At 34.1% G+C, this 18,909-nt stretch overlaps 1 protein-coding gene across 1 annotated transcript in view; it reads left to right on the top strand.

Moving 5' to 3' along the window:
• The window catches only part of LOC144430780 (uncharacterized), a 33,663-nt gene extending 20,214 nt beyond the window's left edge, over positions 1–13,449 (top strand). Inside the window, exons 10-13 of the mRNA XM_078118862.1 lie at positions 10,319–10,462; positions 11,029–11,181; positions 11,757–11,900; positions 13,163–13,449. Coding sequence (XP_077974988.1) covers positions 10,319–10,462; positions 11,029–11,181; positions 11,757–11,900; positions 13,163–13,260 — 539 coding nt within the window. The 3' untranslated portion in view covers positions 13,261–13,449. The remainder of the gene's footprint in view (positions 1–10,318; positions 10,463–11,028; positions 11,182–11,756; positions 11,901–13,162) is intronic.
• The last annotated feature ends 5,460 nt before the right edge of the window (positions 13,450–18,909 follow it).

The following is an 18,909-nucleotide window of genomic DNA, read 5'->3' as shown; positions in this document are numbered from 1 at the left end:
TGCAGAATTTAATAGAGTTGACAAAAACTAGCAGAAAACAACATTTTCTTCTCATTTACTTATGATTACTTTTGGAATAGTTACTTTCTGTTACAATCAGTGAACTTGGGAAAGCTGTCCACAATGGCTACCAAAGGCTGCAGTGTTGCTGCAATCATATTTATAAGTTTGTTTGTAAACACGTCTCACGGTCAGAACATTTCAACTGAAGGTATGAATTTAATGTTAAGCTTTGATTTAAATCAGGGGCCGGATCCGGCCCGCGGAGAACTATAATCCGGCCCGCGGCGCTCCACTAAATTATAGTAACAAAACATCCGTTTTGACGAATATATTCTTTAGACTAAATTATATTATAACCTAATAATTATATAATTCACAATTACTCGTTTAATGAGCATATAATTTAATTATAATTAGGCAAAGGGCAACAAAACGCAGAAAAGTTGATGCTAAGTGCAAAGGGTTCAATGGCGCTGAAATTATTGAAATGGAATTTTATGAGATGCAATGAGGAAATAAAACTATATTCTAATCGAGAGATGTATCACTGCTTGATTTTTATTATGAAAAGTACCATCCGTTACGTTTTTAAACTTCCTAAAAATATGTGCGGTCCGCCAATGACTTGCTACCTTAATTTTGGCCCGCGAGCGACAAAAGGTTGCCGACCCCTGATTTAAATGGTATGAGTTAACATATATATGGTTCCATTACATTTGAACCCACGTACATGTGAACCCGTGACAATTGCACTTGCATACTATTGCACCTATGGAATTTTTTTTTGTTCAACGGATATTTGAACCCATGCTAACCCTAACCCATGGGTCTCAGCACCCGCATATAGATTGAAGCCGCGGATATACACATGGGTTCAAATGTACGGTAACCCATATATATATATATATATAAATGATGTGTACAATTTTGGATTAAAATGAAATACTGAAATAATGTCTGAAAGCATTATCTTGAAAGCTTAGAGAAAACTTGATTAGAGAAAATTTGATAATCCCAGTAAGGAAAAAAGTTTTTTTAATATCATAATAGAAGAAAAAAATTGCAGGCTCATTGTTCTCATTCAAATAAGTGAATATATTATATTAATTTTTGAAATTGCTGTACTTTTCCTGATGTGGAATAGCGAATTTTTGTGGTTTGATTTTAGAAAAATTGGGGACGCCGAAAAACAGTTTGGGAATCACTGGTCTAGCCAGAGAGTTAAAAGTATAATATTCATCAGTGTGAAACTGATCTTTATGATGATATTTAATCTTTTTTTTTTATCGTGTTTTTCAATTACTATCGGTGAATTGATATCATTTTGACGGAAGGATAAATCTTAATTGAAAATCGATTTCTAGCGCCACATAAAACAAAAAAAACGCTCTTTAGAGTGGAAAAAGTGTCGTCGCGATGAAATCGCAAGCGAGTACAACGCAAAATTAGTTTTAGTATTTGTATAACATAAATGAGTGAGTCAATTCAGATTCATGGAATACATAGATAACTATGCTTACATTTGATTAGGGGTTACAAATAAACTACTGTATATAGTTTAAATAAATTACTATACAATCTATATAATGCTTCATGCAGCGTTTTGAGATTTGATATTGTTGCTCAATGATCTATTTTTCGGTTGAACCAACAGACCATCTGTTGCGATAATGCGTAGCGAAAATGCCTGAAAGAGGTGACAATACACATAGACCATCGTCATAACAAAGAAACGAACTGAAGGTCGTGGTACATGGCACGAGAATATCGTCACGCTAATAACCAAATTGCTTATAAGTCATAGTTTTCATAATTTTGGGGAAAACGTAAAAAACTTCCTAATGATATTATTATGCCATTGAATAAAAATATTTTCCCATGGTTCAATTTTTTAGTCGTATCCGGATTTTAAATTAATTTGTATGATGTAGGCACATGACGTCATAATGGCGCACTGTGACTTACGCAGAAATGTGCTTATGACTTGAGGACATACGCAATTTTGCAGCTTGACTATACCCATCAGTCCTGGAAATCGAACATTCGAAAAACGTATGTAATTTACATTATCTACGATGTCTAATCCCCAAAACGGCTTATCTGTTATTCACAATATTTTTTTATGTTGGAAATATATATTCCATCAATATAACGCGCTCGGCACACCTACCGAAAATAATATTTTTCATAAATATCAAATATAAAGAATAAAAAAGCAATTAATCCTTAAATAAAAGCCAACTAGTATGAATTGGACTCAGAAAGTGGATATCACAAGTGCCCACTTTCCTATGCTGTAGTGTAACTTCAAATTTATAAACACTAAGCTAGAATCAATGATGTAAAAACTCGAAAAATACTCCGCCGGTGTTATTTTGCATTTGTGAGGCCCCAATGGTCTCGTGGAATTTAATATGACAGAACAATTGCAATAATGTGCATGTCACATGAATCTCCATTTTTATACGTTTCGAAATCCTTGGAATAAAATCTGAATTAACTGACAGGTGCGCAGCATTAACTATCAACTATTGTATAAAAAACTCAAATTCGCCAAAATATGATTTACGAAATTCGGTTATTAGCCTAACAATATTATAATTGATTATTGATTGATTGAAATTGATTACAGCACGGTCATGTTCATACATTATCTAAGTCTATGCTAATTCTTTACTAATTTTAACAGTATTCATATTTAATCTATCATTTTTTTTAAACATTATTGTATTTTGTTTTAGTTACCAACTCAACAAAATGACTGTGAACACAAATAGCACAGAAAACTCAGGTATAAAAAGTTTTGAACTTTACTGCATATTCTGTTGAATGTCTATATATATCAGACATTGACAAACTACGGCCCGCGGGCCGTATCCGGCCCGTTGGGTAATTCAATCAGGCCCCCCTTGTGCTGCAACAATCGAACTGAAACCTAATTTTGATGTTTTTTGAATCAAGGAATTTGTTGAGATTGCGAATAAATTTAGTTTTGGCACGAGGCTAATTGTTTTTCACTTTTGCTTTTGTAACACTGTAAATATTGTTCATAATATGTAACTTTTTTACGTCACACTTACATGGCCCGCAAGTCTAGATAGGCCCAATTTTAGGCCCCTTGTCGAATAACCTTGCCCACCCCTGGTCTATATTGTCTGTGTACATGTTTGTTGTATTCAATTGCTTGTTTTTGCATTTTTCGCTTTTGAAATTGATTATTTTGTAGATTGACAATAATTTTAGTGCGTTTAAACTTTAAACCTTGTAATGTTGTGTTAATTCCGAAATTGTTTCCAAAAAGAAAGTTTACAAAATTGAGTTTGTCCGAGAAACAAGACTTTCACTTCGATATTGATTGAGCATCAAAATACATCGTTTGGATTATTCAAACATCTTTAATAGTCTATAAACTATTTATAACATACGCTATTAAAATTATATTTTCTGATACCGACGCCTCCATTTGTGGCATACTTATATATATAACCAACGCTTGTCGTTGGTCCTAGAGAAGACATGAACTCTCGCATTCCGTAGAAACACTTTTTGGCTTCTGTTTCTTTCAGGATATACAGATAGATAATGCACGTAGCAAGTTGTTATTGACACCTCCAAATAACAGTGTGATCTCATGTAAAACAGTGGGAAAATGTGTAACTTTTAATTGCAAAGGATTTATGAAAAAAACGCACTTATCCACGCATTAGAAGATATAGGCAATATCACGTAGAACCAGACTATAAAACATTTCATTATGGAGATTACCGTTGGTTTTACAGTATTAGAAGCTTTTTAATTGTAATATTCTTGGGACGAAATGAAATTATTTAAATTTTAATGAAAGTTATATTTATCATTGTAGACAATTATTTGTGTTTTTACATGTATATCAAAAGCATAATGTCGAGACATATTATGGTTAGAGTTTTGTTGCTTGCATGCATAACAGCAGTTAACAGTATCTGTACAACATCGGCAACAACAAATGTAACACCAACTCTTGCGGAGCCAGGTAATACTAAACCAATACACTACTAAGGACTGGGCTTCTTTGTATACCTGATGATTTCAAAAGCGAATTTTTCTCTGAATCGAATCTTGAATACTTGGAAGATTGTATGTGATTTTTTTTATTATTGAAATGGTCCTCTGATAACATAAATTACTGAAAACATGTGAAATATCACTCAGACAGTTCGCCGAGCGTTCAAACGAAATGAAAAAATATGTTTCATCAATGACTCACTACGAAAAAAGGAGTATTATGTCAGATTTTCATTGTGAAAATATGTCCTCATTAAAATAAATGGAGAATTCACCTCGACCTTTAGCGGACGAAAAAACAAGATGGCGGTGAATCGAAATTTTCATCTGAATTGATTTGAATAATTTACTATTCGATTCGAAATGCGCAGCACTATGCACTACAAGGCTATAAATTATATATTGAGCCTCACTTTGAGTCACTTTGCAATAAACATATCTTCTTGAATCTTCAGTGTTTGATTATGTAAAAAAAAAACGACAACGGTATAATTGGACAAAGCTGTAAAATGCCTTTTGAAAGTTGTTGTTTTATGATACTATCATTCCATGAGTTCAATTTTCTCTCCAAACTTAGATATCTCCCTATGTCAATGATTTTTCAATGATATATATTTATTTTGAAATTATAGATAGTTTTTATGATGATGTATATCTGCGCAGTATTCAAACTGTTTAAAAGTTCAACGTTTTGTTTCCAAAGCTGGCTTTAACTTTGTCATAAATTTGACAATGTGAAAGTTGTTATTTAGGAGCGTTATTTTTAATCGCTGTGACGGGGAAATGAAATATTTACACAGTTGTTTCTAGAATGATAAAATTTAAACAATATTTGTTCCGAACACTAAGGAGTTTCAACGGAAGTAAAGTTTATGCCTACTAATAAACTGTCTTAGACGGTTCCCGTACATTTGAACCCACGTACATTTGAACCCACGACAATTGCACCTGCATACTATTGCACCTATGGATATTTTTTTGTTTGCGGATATTTGAACCCATACTAACCCTAACACCCGTTTTTAGCACCCGCATGTAGATTGAACCCGCTGATATACACATGGGTTCAAATGTACGGTCACCGTCTTAGACATTATTAGGTCTAGTACAAGCAGCTCAATCAAAAACGACTTTCAGTTTCGACTGAAGATAAAGATACGGGATTGAATCGAATTTTGAATTGTTATGAACTCTAATTAGGGTATAATTTAGGGTCAATTTACTCAGTACATTGCTGCTTTTATTTACACGGAGGATCAAAATAAATTACTATAGAATGCATATGAAGCATCACGAAAAATTACTTTAGCAACATGAAAAAAGCAACCAACGAACTAAAGGACTTGGTGCATGGCACGAGAATATATAATATATATAATATGCTTTTACGTTATGTTTTACGTATAATATATATCTAGTTATGAGCTTATATTAAGCTGCTACAACGTGGAACTGTATTTTGGTGAAAATGGATTGGTTTTTGAAAATTATCCTGATACTCGGGGTAGGATATCATGCCCACGGTAAGCAATGACTTGATATTAATACATATATATATTATACAAGGCTACTCGGTTTCACTTGGCTCATTATATAGATGTTATAACGGATTCGTTCGCCTCAACTTCTTTTGTCTCCCCCAAAGTTTGTTCAATCATGTTATTATATTGACCTGCAATCAGTATCCCCATACTGTCGATTTCGACTACAATTACGCTATATTACATGAGGTGTATTCTAATGAAAATAAAGTACACCAGAATCGAGAAAATTTAAGTAATCCCCGGTTCAACTATTGTCCATCTCAGTCTAAACGATATATATATCTTTATAAAATATTAAATAAATATTTTCTGAATGTGATATTCACATATTCCACTTTCAGCATTAACCTGCTATGAGTGCAGTGATTCAGATTTCGACGGTGAATCGACGGCCGCGGAGACATGCTTCATGGCTGCATCGTCGACACGGAACTGCTCATCGTCATCTGACTATTGTAGAACAAAGTTGACAATTACTGACGGTAATTCACTCGATTAGCAGTAAATTAATTAAATGATTTCAGAACATTGGAAATATAGTTCATTCATTATACCGAGTAGCTTTGTTGTACGAAGATTCAATACCAGATGGTACGATTGAATCCCAAAAGATTCATCTTAGTTGTATAACATGATATCTGTTGTGTTAGAATAGTTTCATTTCTGCATTATTGGTGGATTTTTTGGGATAAAACTGTATTCCTATGGTATATTGGTGAATAATTTGTATTACAAAAACTCAATGATACTGCGTTTATATTTACCCATCGACAAATTTGACAGTCTACATCAGTGGTTCTCAAACTTTTTTGAGCGCGACCCAAATCTGAGTTTCACGAATACTCGCGACCCAATCCTAAATAACGCAAAATGTGTTTTTAATGTTAGTACAGTTTGACTCAAACACTGACAACTATTTATTAGAAACAGTCCATTGACTCAGTGAGATTGATGAAACTGAAATTTTCTTTTCATTATATATTCAATACACAGCTCTATTTTACTGAGCGCAATACGCAAGTTGTCACGGGAATCGATGCGATTGCGAGCTTAGTTTTAATAACCGTCAGTGCCAAAAATCCTCGCTCGAACAAGTGCCTTGTCGCGAATTGTAGCAGAAACCTCGTCCGCTGTCCGTCGCAAACACGACATCCTAGCTGGCTTTTGATATCTCTCGCAATATACAACTTTTTACTCATCAAATGTGCACACACTGCTTCGTTCGCGGTAAATGGTGACTCGAGATGAAGTCACATTTTCTCTAGATATTGAATAATTTAATGTTGAGATGCGAGCTTTTTCATTGCGTCGTCTATTACAATTTACATTACCAAAAAGACACCCGTTTTTAGTTATTTTATTTTAATCCACTAAGACGACATTCCGCGAGGTCAACACAACGACAAGCGACGTGCATGGTTACCGATGCCATAAAATAATACACGTGACTGGCATATCAGAATTGTGATGTAACAATGAGCTCAAGACAGTTATTTCCGTGAATGAAACTTTATATTCCATTATTTTTAAATACCAGAGTTTAGGAGCTAAATTGAAACATTGGGAAAGCTGAAAATTCGTCCTTTTCCTCTTAGATTGTCCTTGCATTGACGACGCGACCCACTTTTAAACCTTCCGCGACCCATGTTTGGGTCGCGACCCATACTTTAAGAACCACTGGTCTACATTCTACAATACCTTTAAATCCAATGCTACAAAAACTTAAGTTTTGTACTATTGCCAACAATACTTGAACCTATACAAAAAAAAAAAGAATAACATATTTTATTAAAGGATTTTTCTTTTCAAATTGGCGGTATAAAGGGTATAAACTTGTTGCTTCTTTTTCAAAAGGTGTTGTGAATGCTGTTTCTCGTAGTTGCCAAAGCAATGCCAGTGATCACGACATTCATTCAAATGCTGTACCATCAGTAACAACGTGCACAACAGTACTCGATTTCAAAGGAAACCCGACGGCAAAAACCGAGTGTTACTTTCCTTGTAAGGGAGATAAATGCAACAATGTGACCATTGGTAAATATTATCCCAATACTCTGTCTGTACTAATAAAGTAGACTGGAAAGTAATGTTACAACCTCTACTATTTATATCACCTCCTGCAAGTAGTTTATGTATAGAGTTAAACATTCGTTTCAGGTTTATTGTAATGAATCGTTATTACATTCCTATTTAGGATTACATGGTTCGTAGAAATGGAGTCAACGTTGTTTATATCAAAAATATTTTACGTACAATTGTTATTAGCATTATAAGAAATTTTCCCATTTCTCGTGTTTTATATATTTATGGGTTCCATTACATTTGAACCCACGTACATTTGAACCCACGACAATTGCACCTGTATGCTATTGCACCTATGGAATTTTTTTTGTTTCACGGATAGTTAAACCCATACTAACCCTAACCCATGGCAACCCGTTTTAGCACCCGCATATAGATTGAACCCGTGGATATACGCATGGGTTCAAATGTACGTGGGTTCAAATGTACGGTCACCATAATTATGTGTTATTCAGTCAACAAATTTTGTAATGCTTTCTCTCCTATTATTTTAGTTTCATTGAAGAAATGTAATTCATCGTGTAACAATGAAAATTCTGGAGGATCTTGCGATTATATATCGGGAAAATGTGTTTGTAATAGTGGACACTATGGAGAACACTGCAACCTAAGTTAGTATCAATATTGCAATACTGATGGTTTTAACTATTCATGGGTTATATATGAATCTGTGTTCAAATTGTAGAAATCTATTTACAATATTCAGTGTAACTCAATTCCTATGCACAAATTTTTGTTTGCTTTTGACTTCTTGTCTCCATTAATTCTAGAATGACATTAAACTAACATGATCAAAATACTAGAAATCTATATCCTTATTAAAGTAATACACTACTAGTTTAGGCTGACTTTGAAATATGGGTACTGCAGGAATCAAAATGACCATGTTTTCTTTTTAATTGCATGGTGTCAGATTCAATTCATTCGATATTTTACAGCCAAATTGGCAGGTGCAAAACGTAAATGTGTTCAATGCACATCCGCTTCTGGCATGAACTGCAGCAATTTCGCCGAGGCAAACGACTGTCCTGATAATAAAGCGTTTTGCTCTACAACCAATACGTCTTTGATAGATTCATGTAAGTTATATTATATATAAATTGCTTTTAAAAATTTTATTTTTCAGCTATTAAACTGGTATTCTATTTTTATTCTGCGATTTCAGCCCTATATTCAAAATCAAATCTTTAGTTGTATTGCCATGTGTTTTACGGTAGGTGTGCAGGACATTATTATGTTGTTTTGTTGTTACACTTAATTTGAATTTTCTCATATCTCATTGAAAATTCTACAGATGAATAACAACACCAAAAATTCGAAAACGTACTTACTTTATTTTATACTGATTCAGCTAACAAAGTGGTGCTAACAATTGTAACAAAGGGATGCACAGAAAGTCCCGGAGTCACTGACGAATGCTTTTTCACGGGCACTTTTACTGATACTCCTATCAATAACCCAGGCTTGTATAAAGAATTTACTTGTGTTTCAACGTGTGATACAGATGGTTGCAACAAGGTGGTGGGTACGTACACTTTGAATTATTTTTACCATTTCGTATATAGTTTATTTATTATATATGTATTTGTTATGTAGTTAATCTATTCTGCCATGTACACAGCATCAATGCATCATTATTGAAAAGAATTAAAAAATTGAATGCATTGTGTCATGTGTACTAAATGTGAGGAATTACTATTTTATATTATTCTTCAAGTTTGTTTTTGTATGAAATTCATACTTCTATCCACACGTTAGGTAATAATTTTGTTGTATATATGCAAGTTGAAATTAGCAAAAAATATTGCAGAGCCTGCATTGACATTGAGAAGACACGTGTACTACTAGTGTCACTGACTTCTTTGTATAAAGTATAACTTGTTCTAAGTACATGATGAAAATATATAAAACTCTTATATTCGGTTTTTAGCTATTTGATTCCTCATTAAATAACGCAAATCGGATAATATCGATGAGATATTTAACTTTTAACCAGTATTGAACATAATAACTTGAGATGCATCATTTTGTCAGGAATATAAAAAAGTTTGTATTTATTGTTCAATTTACTCACTTTCTTTGCTAAACTTGCTTTTCATTTATCGCATGTCATTAGGTCAACTGAGCAAATTTTGTAAATTTCATCTCTCTATTTATTGCATGCAATTTATGTGTATTAATTACTTTTAGCTGATGGGCAAAAATATACCAATAAGACGGCTCCAAAGCAGTGCGTGATATGTAACGACCTCACTGGATCGACGCAATGTAACCCAGGAAACTCAAACGTTCAAACTAGATCAGCTTGTCCAGGCTCAAATCTATGCATTATGTCTGTAACCTACCTAGTTTCGGAAAGGACTGATTTACCACATACTAGCGGTATGATGATTTGTAGTAGACATATTTTCGAATAAACACAAAATGTTCCACTAACTGATATAACCAATATATACGCTGGGAGCAAAATAAGTTTCGTTGAACATATCATCAAAATATACTATAGCTTTTTATGTGGATTTCCAATTGATGATTCAACTTTATAATCAAGATAATGGACAGAATGATTAAATTAAATCATTTTTGTATTCTATCCCATGATAAAAAAAAGAAATGAGTTAAATATTAAAACAAACTTTACGTAGAACCGAGCTATACATTACGGAGTGTCACCCGTGGATGTGCATCAGCAGCAGAGGATGGATATCCTGTAAACAAACCTAGATCCCTGGATATTGAAGTTACTATCACTGAAACATGCGATGTTGATGGATGTAATGACAAATGGCGTAAGTTATTTTTGATAGTTTTTTATACAATTAATGAAATATGATTTTAGCGCATTGAAAAGTACCAACGGGTATGAAAATATAGCTAAAGACTAAAGAACAAACTTATTCGACATGGAATTAAAACTTTCATGCTTTTTTAATATCATACTTGCTTAGAAATGATTTGTAAACTTCCATTGTCGTTTGGATCGCAACTGATGAATGTGAGTTTTTATCCGGAGAAAAATTGCAAATCCGGATAGGATTTATATATTTATCCCTGGCAGAAGAAAGCCGATTGGAAAGCTTAATCCTATGGCGAATTACGACCTATCGTCCGTTTACCAGTCCATGTTGTGTGTGAGGTTAGTTGGCCATTTATTTGTTTCAGATGCATAGACTTAATTGTGGAGGAATATCCTGGTTGATTTGAACATGAGAACAGAGGTACGGTGGCGTGCGGATTGCTAACTCTTGACATGATGCGCCGTCTCGGCGACCCTAATCAAACTATTTTGTATTACCTCTTTACATTTAAATAAAGTGAATGCGCCATGCTTATGCTTTCATATATTTTTGTTCAGCTGAACGACCAAAGTGTGTTCAATGTGAGTCTAAACTTGACACTAATGGATTTGACAGCTGTCTTCTGAATCCGCCACCACCCACTGCATGTACTTACCCCTATCACAAATACTGCTACATACAAGACAATGGAATGACCCACAACGACATAAGTATGACTACTACTTGAGCCGTCATTTATTTTAAAATTGAAATGCACGATGCTGAAAGCTGGTAACCATGCCCAATCATCGTGTAAAATTTTCGAGACACCTTCCGTGTCAAAATATGCTTATATCAGGTATATTCACAAAAAAGCGATGGTTTCCGACGAAGACAACTTTGAAAGTAGCATATCACCGTGAATCAAAATAATTTCAGTGAGATTTTCAGTGGTTGAAAGTTGTTGTCGTCGTTGGAAGGCTATTACTTTTATATATTTTAAACCCCTTTTTGTGCTATATGGGATTCGTTTTCCACCATAAGGTTCTGTGTGATGACTAATCAAAATTGAAAATTGCGCTCCAGGTGACTGTTCCGCATTTTGGTTCGCGATCGTTGCGATCTGGTGGTCAGTCAAAGACTGCGGTACCGGTACTGCTAAATATTCTATAGCGGTACTACTTCGTACACTGCTCTCTTGTTATTTCAATGTAAAATTTCTGTATACTTTGTAAGACAGCAATTTGTGTTTAGGTGGTATTTACTATATATATAAGATTACCGTGTTCCGTCAAACTTTTTGTAGCGAGTATTCATGGATATCGGAGGTCTATTAAGCGTGGATGTTCGGCTACCATATTACCAAACGGTTGTTCAACTCATACTAATTTCCGTGGGGTGAAAGTCGATTCTTGCAATATGACATGCGAAGAAGATGGATGTAATGTTGGTAAGTAGTATGATATAAATCAGGGCTTCCCAAACTTTTGAGCTCGCGGCCCCTTTCAATATATCAAAATTTTTCGAGGCCCCTGTTCACGTTAATAATGCTAAACATTACGTATTACGTATTTTTGATATTTTATTGACTTAGCTAATTCTTAACTTTTAGTAAGCCCACTCACTAACAAAACAAACACACATTTACTAAATGGGTCCGAATGCTTTTTGCTGCATAGCAAGTCCAGCCGTGGCTCAATGTTTGTTAATGCAGGCCCCAAATGATAATGAATTATGATGTCTAGCCACCGACGGCATGGCCTCTATCCGGCATTGTTACTCACTCTTAAATGATCAAATTTAGCATAAGGGAAATTAGCAGGGAAAAAACTCACGGCGCACCTACACGAAAAAAAATGGTGCATTTAAATAAAACCAAATTTTGTCATCGTTAATGTGTACTTTATGCCTTTTAGAGTTTATAAACCAGTAGGCCTAAAGAATAAAGGTGAAAGGTTAACTTATCCCCCTTATCTCTTATTTTAAAGGAACTCGGTTCAGCAAATTAATAAACTGCAGCCTACGAAATAGGCAAGAATAGGCGCATTTTTTCTGACCTGGAATAGCAAGAAATCTTTCCTACTCTTTTTTAATGGATAATAATTTGTGTTTAGCAGTTATTTTAAATAAAAACGTGTTTTTTATAAGTAAATGGAAATCGATTTTCATATTTTTGTATATTTAAGAATTTCGTACTTCTCTCTTGTAATTTCTTGTTTTTGGAAAATGAAAATAGAAGTCATTCCCCCAAAATGAGCCCTAGCGTTATTTTTCGAATGAAAATTGAAGCACGGGATGATGATGTATTCACTCGAAATCGTGAGATGTTTGTTTTACACTAGTTTTAATAAATGTATTTCCAATCAAGAGTCTGAAAAGTAAAATAGATATAGTAAAATTGGTGTTCTCTTTGCGGCCCCCAAAATTAGTTTCGCGGCCCTTCACGGGGCGCGGCCCCTAGTTTGGGACGCCCTGATATAAATGATGTTCTGTATTCTATACTACTTGTACATCTGTATTTATGGTTGTTTTTAAATGAATCTTGCGGATATATTTCATTATGGATTTTAATGGAAGACGCTTTCAAATATATCTAGGCTACATATGTCATCAACATGTGTACTTTAAATATTTTTTTGCGGTAAAATGCTCATTTTAATGAGATATACTTCGTAGCAGACCTATTTGTAACACTTTTTTTGATGTGTACAGGCTTTGGACGGGTTATGAATAACGCAGGCGTGATAGCCACCCACTATACTTCAGCCGTGGTGTTGTTTGCAATAATCGGAAGCCTAGGAAATGTGTAACTTGATGCTTAAATGACATTGTATTAACAGCGTGTCTCATGAAATCACTATATTTATTAACAAATGCTATGCTGTGTACCTAATAGTCTACGTCGAAGCTTTGCTGTAATTCACTTTTACACAAGTAAACGTCAATTTTTGTAATTAATATTTTGTCTTTTGTTCAATATAAAATGTTCATTTACATTTCATTTTGTGTTTTCAAACATTGCACTGCATTTCATAATTATTACTAGCTATAAAATAAACACTACGTTTTTTATATGAAGAAATATTCTTCAAAAAGAAAATACAATTTCAATTTATACTCTCTAAACATGTTTTATCTTATATGGTATTTTCACTCGCTATTTTCCGGAGAAATTGAAGTCAATCGTTGAATTCTATGAATTGTAGTTCGGTATTATACGAACATCAGTCTTGTGGGTAGTTTTAAAAAGTCTCTCATTGATGGGTCTGAATGTAGAATGCATAAATTATGCATAGTGGTGATATTTTACACCGGTTGGTATTTTAGGGATATTATTGTTTATTTTGAATCAATTTAACAATGCAGCCATACAAGGAAAATGACATATTCACGATGTTAAATTTAGTTGCATTTGTTCACATATTTGAGAATGATTTAGGTTAGCAACCTAGCAGTAAGCCTTTGTTGAATCTCCCAAATGTTAAACGTTGAAATAGCAAGTATATAAAAGAGCAGTAAATATTTTAATGCTTTTCTATGAAACGGTTATAAAAAATAGTATTGGGCCAATGCCTCTGCAATTTTCATTTGTGTTCACTTCGGTTTTGTGCTAGAAAATTAATTTAGTTTTAAGCCATTTATCAGAAAAATTTCAATAAATGTGCATTCTATAACATTAAACGTGACTACACTATTACTTTGTTGCGTGCTTATAAGATGTGAGTTGTAGATAGATTGGGCAATATTGCAACTTCGTGGAGAAAGCTAATTTTGTTATTCAAGTATTTTCAAAAATTATTTTTTTAACTGATTATTATATTAAAAAGGTCGAAGAAAAATGAATGTAAAAACTTGCCAAGCGCTTCTTATTGCAATAAATCCTTCAAAACGCCACAAATATCGATAGAGGCTCATGCACACCTTCTCAAGCTGTAGTTGCAACCGATAAGCCATTACGTGAACGACCCTGCTGCGATGAAACCATCTTGCGAAAATTGAAATGCGATCGAATAAATGAGTTTGTAGGACCTTGAAAAACTCACTTCAGCCGTAAAAAACAAAGTATGCTGAGCATAAATTAACCGAACAGTATTAACCGTAACAATGACTTCCTTTAATAAGAAAAATGTCAATACATGACCTCGAAATCCATATTATGGCGTCATAACAGATGAGTTGTGGCGTCTTTGCATCAGAGAACTCCTACAATTACCATAGGCTAGGTTAGGAGGTCTCATCGCTCATATCAGTAGTTTACCGCCGATATAAGCATGTTCTTCATTATCGCAACCCACTCGTTTTGCCGAAGGGCTGCACTTGATCGAATTGCTTTTGTTGTAGGCTCGTGAGCTAATTTTCATGATTTTTCTTCCTCAAAACGTCTCTCTGATATCTCGGCTAAACATTCCGGGTAAAATCTTATGACTTTGGTGGAGATATAAAGTGGCGATAAATGTACGCAATAGAGTCAAAAGTCAAAATAAAAAATTTTACTTACATTTTTGAAATTATAGTTCCGGCTGCGTGTGCAGCTGCCAGAATGCAACGTTTTGGCGTAGTTTCGCGGCGATGCGAGGGGTATTTCAATAGAAAATACAAAAAATATAGAAAAAATTTGATTTAAAACAAGCCCTTGTTTAAAAACACGATGTTTTTTTTTAGAATTTTTTAGATAAAAAACAAAACCCTAATTTTAAGGATTTAGCCGCTGCTCAGCTGATCGGCATAGAAAAATTTTCAGCAGAATATGATTTAACCATATCTTTAACAATATCAGAATTACTTTGATCGAAGTACTCACCCTCTTATTGGGTAAACAATTCGATTGGAACACGACGAACAAGTGCGCGCAAAAGCAAATCCCATTTTTCACCTCCTTAGCGACACCTGTGGGAAATTTCAGTTTAATACTGAAACAATATTCAAAACCATCATTGGTACAACCTTGAGACAAGTTGCAAATTTTCTGCTACTCCTGATTTATTGTTTGTCCTAAACTTTGTTTGGCCTGTCTTGGTAAATTTGTTCGTTGATTCCAACTGACGTGAGACTGGACGTCATTAAATATTGTCCGCGCATTTCTGTTTAGACAACTCTTGAATGAACTGTAATGCAGTGTAAGAGAATCATTTCATAACGCTTTATCTTTGTAGCATAAAAATTGCAGTTTGATCAACATACGTAGGAGAGAACTGTTATTCTAACTGCCTGGACTATATAAATTAACCCGCCTCACAACCATGATGGTATCACAAATAGATTAAAATAGGGCGAAATAGAAATTAGTTCAAATTGTCACTCAGGTACTATTTCATTTAATTTATCCTTGAATAGGTCTGTGCCAAATGTGAAAATTTAATTTTAGAGAAAGTGAGGCTCGTCAATGAACAAATAAAGGTTGAAAATTGACACTATACCTTGCGGGTCACACTATAATTTTTGTATTGTTCGCGGGCTACAATAGTGCTAAGAATGGGTAAACTGTGCAATACAAAGCAAACACTTTTATTGTCCAAACACATTGGTCATTATTTGTCATTTATCAAGCTAAAACATGCAAAAAACTTACTTAAACGTGCAAAAGTTTTACTATATCTAAATATAGACTTCAAAATCTTCCTGACGGAGAAAGTTCCATACAGAGAAAATGCCGTTTTAGTTATCATATCAAGCAAGCATTGTGATATTTTCCCTCCCATATCTAGTCAAAAATCTGTTTGAATTGGTCAGCTTTTATTTCAAACTCATGTTTGCAAAATAACTTACAAATAACTGAAGATTGATTGATTACCGAATTTGAGATACATAAGGGTAATTACTAAATTTTCTGACATATAGGCAGCATTTTTTGTAATACTGTTTAAGCTGATTGCAAACTATACACCCGGCAGGAATTATATTGGTCGGCCATTACATTAATATTTTGTTATCAGGCATAGCCAACCCTGGCTAATAGATTCCTCATTCAATTTTGAGTTTTCTATGGAGCCGATCTTGTTAGCATATATTCCCGACCGAAAATATAGAAACCAGGTAACAATTTACTATAGCCAAGCACGTTATTCAATTTCGCTAGTGGCCTCAGCTAGCCATAACAATGGTCAGTTCAATGACATTAGTAATGTAACAATATGTCAGAAGATTTTTCTGGTTATTTTTATGACGAAACAACACCAAATGCGATTTTTTGTTTACCCTTGCGCAAATGCGACGTGGCCCGCGGGCCCGGGTTTGGACCACCCTGAACCTAGTACCTAGGTTAACAAAAACATATTATGGCGTTCAAAGTATATTTGTGAAATCCAGCTACTTTCATATTTTTTCTGGATATCGATAAGGTTCAATTTTTAATGACAGGGTGGTTGATGCCCATTCAAAATTATGATTAATGAGTTCTTTGTCAAATTCGATAAATGGCCAAACTTGTCCAACAACTGGTACTAGCTACTCAAACAACTATACCAACATAAAGCGAATACTACCCGTATTTACGTTCAATCGTAAATCAAAATCTTTATTAAAATTGGTTGGGAAATATTCTAAGCAAATGTGTGCACTGGTTGAGAATATACTAACAAATAAACGCATATTTTTGACAACTGTTGGAAGAAACGCATTTATTTTAGAGGGAAATGTATTTCCCATCTCTATGACAGCAAACTGGCAAGTAGAAGCAACGTTCTACTAATCAAACAAAAGTTTAAAAAATATATATAACAAACAGTTGTGGAGAGAAAAAAGATTTATCTTCATTCATGTTGGAAAAAATCTTATTGGTAACAGTTTCATTCGCGCTCGCTTGGAGGGCGTTACTCTTTTATTCAACTGTTGTCCAGCGTCTTAAATTTTTATGAAACTGAAAAATAATGCTTGAAGTTAGATACGAAGGACATGTTCGAAGTCAAAATTCGAAGCGGCGGGTTGCGCATCGTGCTAATTGTTGGGAATACGCGCGCCCTCACACTTTTGATTATCCTGCGCTGTTTCGCAGATTCGAATTCCCGGCGATAATTATGTACAAGAGGATTGCTGGACTCCTGCATCATAAAGTTCATGGATCGGAAATAAATAACTGGATAACTAATTCCATACCCGACATAGAATGTGAACAGGACGAAAGGCCGCGTGATACGCTATATGATTAAGACCGGAGAGCAAAAGGTGCACCGCAGCTGACGACTATGTTTGGAAGTTATGTATTCGAATAATTAGAATACATTTTCTCAAATTAGGGAAGTTTTTGCTAATGAGTTTGATAAATAAAGGACAACCTGCTGTTAAAAATTTGAATTACATTTCTGGACATACCATAATTTAGAAATTATTTTCAAAGAACTTTTTTTCTGATGGAACTTGAAAGAAAATGCGTAATGTTTTCTTGTGGAGCTATTAAACGTATACGCTGTAAATTTGATTAAATTTCATTTTGTTTGTCATGTATTCTTGCATTTCAAAATTATGAAAAATATTTCCTCAATAAAGTCACCTATGCAATAGAAAGAATGCTGTAACGCCAATGCACGCAAATCACAAATTCAGGATATGGTTATAGGTTTATCGCGGGAATTTACGTATACTTTATTCGAGATTCTTATATTTCAAAGATACAAAAAATATTTTTCCTTATTGCGATTGTGATTTTTCACAAAATATTACAAACCAACCAACATAATATACTCCACATATGCCTGAGATTCGTATGTCAAGAACATACCACGTTTTGCACTTACCATGCTTGTTTCCCGGTCACTTACAAGTGAAATTTCATTTAAATTACTGATATAAATTTAAGAAAAAATACGAATAGGGGGTGAGATAGTTGACGAAGTTTTCTACAGTTTGCTCAATACTCGACTAAAACTAAATCGCAACCAAAGTCCAACATTTGCCAAGTTGTCACTTTTTGGAAGAAATCCATTAAAGTGTGAAAATTCTAAAAATCAACTTTAACATGTTGCGTAACTCTGCCAATGTATTGCAAAATCATGTTGTTGTTATTCCTTTTAATTTCTAGACTTGTTAACCAACACAAATGTTTTTTATTCGCAGGCTGCCGACGACGTCCTCACGATTACAAACAATCTTCTGCAGGCTACGAATCAAGATGCGCAAAGTACTGTTTCTGATAACTCTGACGTGTAAGTATAGTAGTAGGGAGATATCTTCTGCCTGTTTCTTTAATATGTTTACTACCATACAAGAATTAAAACAAGTAGTTATTGTTGATTTGAAGACCAAATTAGCTATTCAACTTAAACAATCTAACTGGAAAGCTATATATTATCACTGCTTTCCATATTTAAAATTATGTTAATATATATAATATGTTTCATATGTCTTGCCAAGCTGTATATACCTATACTACATATATTGGTGCCTCTTTGATATGATTGACTCAAATTTGTTTTATACTTACCTTGTCATATTTTTTTCCTCTTTCAGAATTTTACAATCCATCG

The sequence above is a fragment of the Styela clava genome, chromosome 12, assembly GCF_964204865.1.
Source record: "Styela clava chromosome 12, kaStyClav1.hap1.2, whole genome shotgun sequence".
Lineage (NCBI taxonomy): Eukaryota > Metazoa > Chordata > Ascidiacea > Stolidobranchia > Styelidae > Styela > Styela clava.
This window is presented reverse-complemented; position numbering and strand designations above follow the sequence as displayed.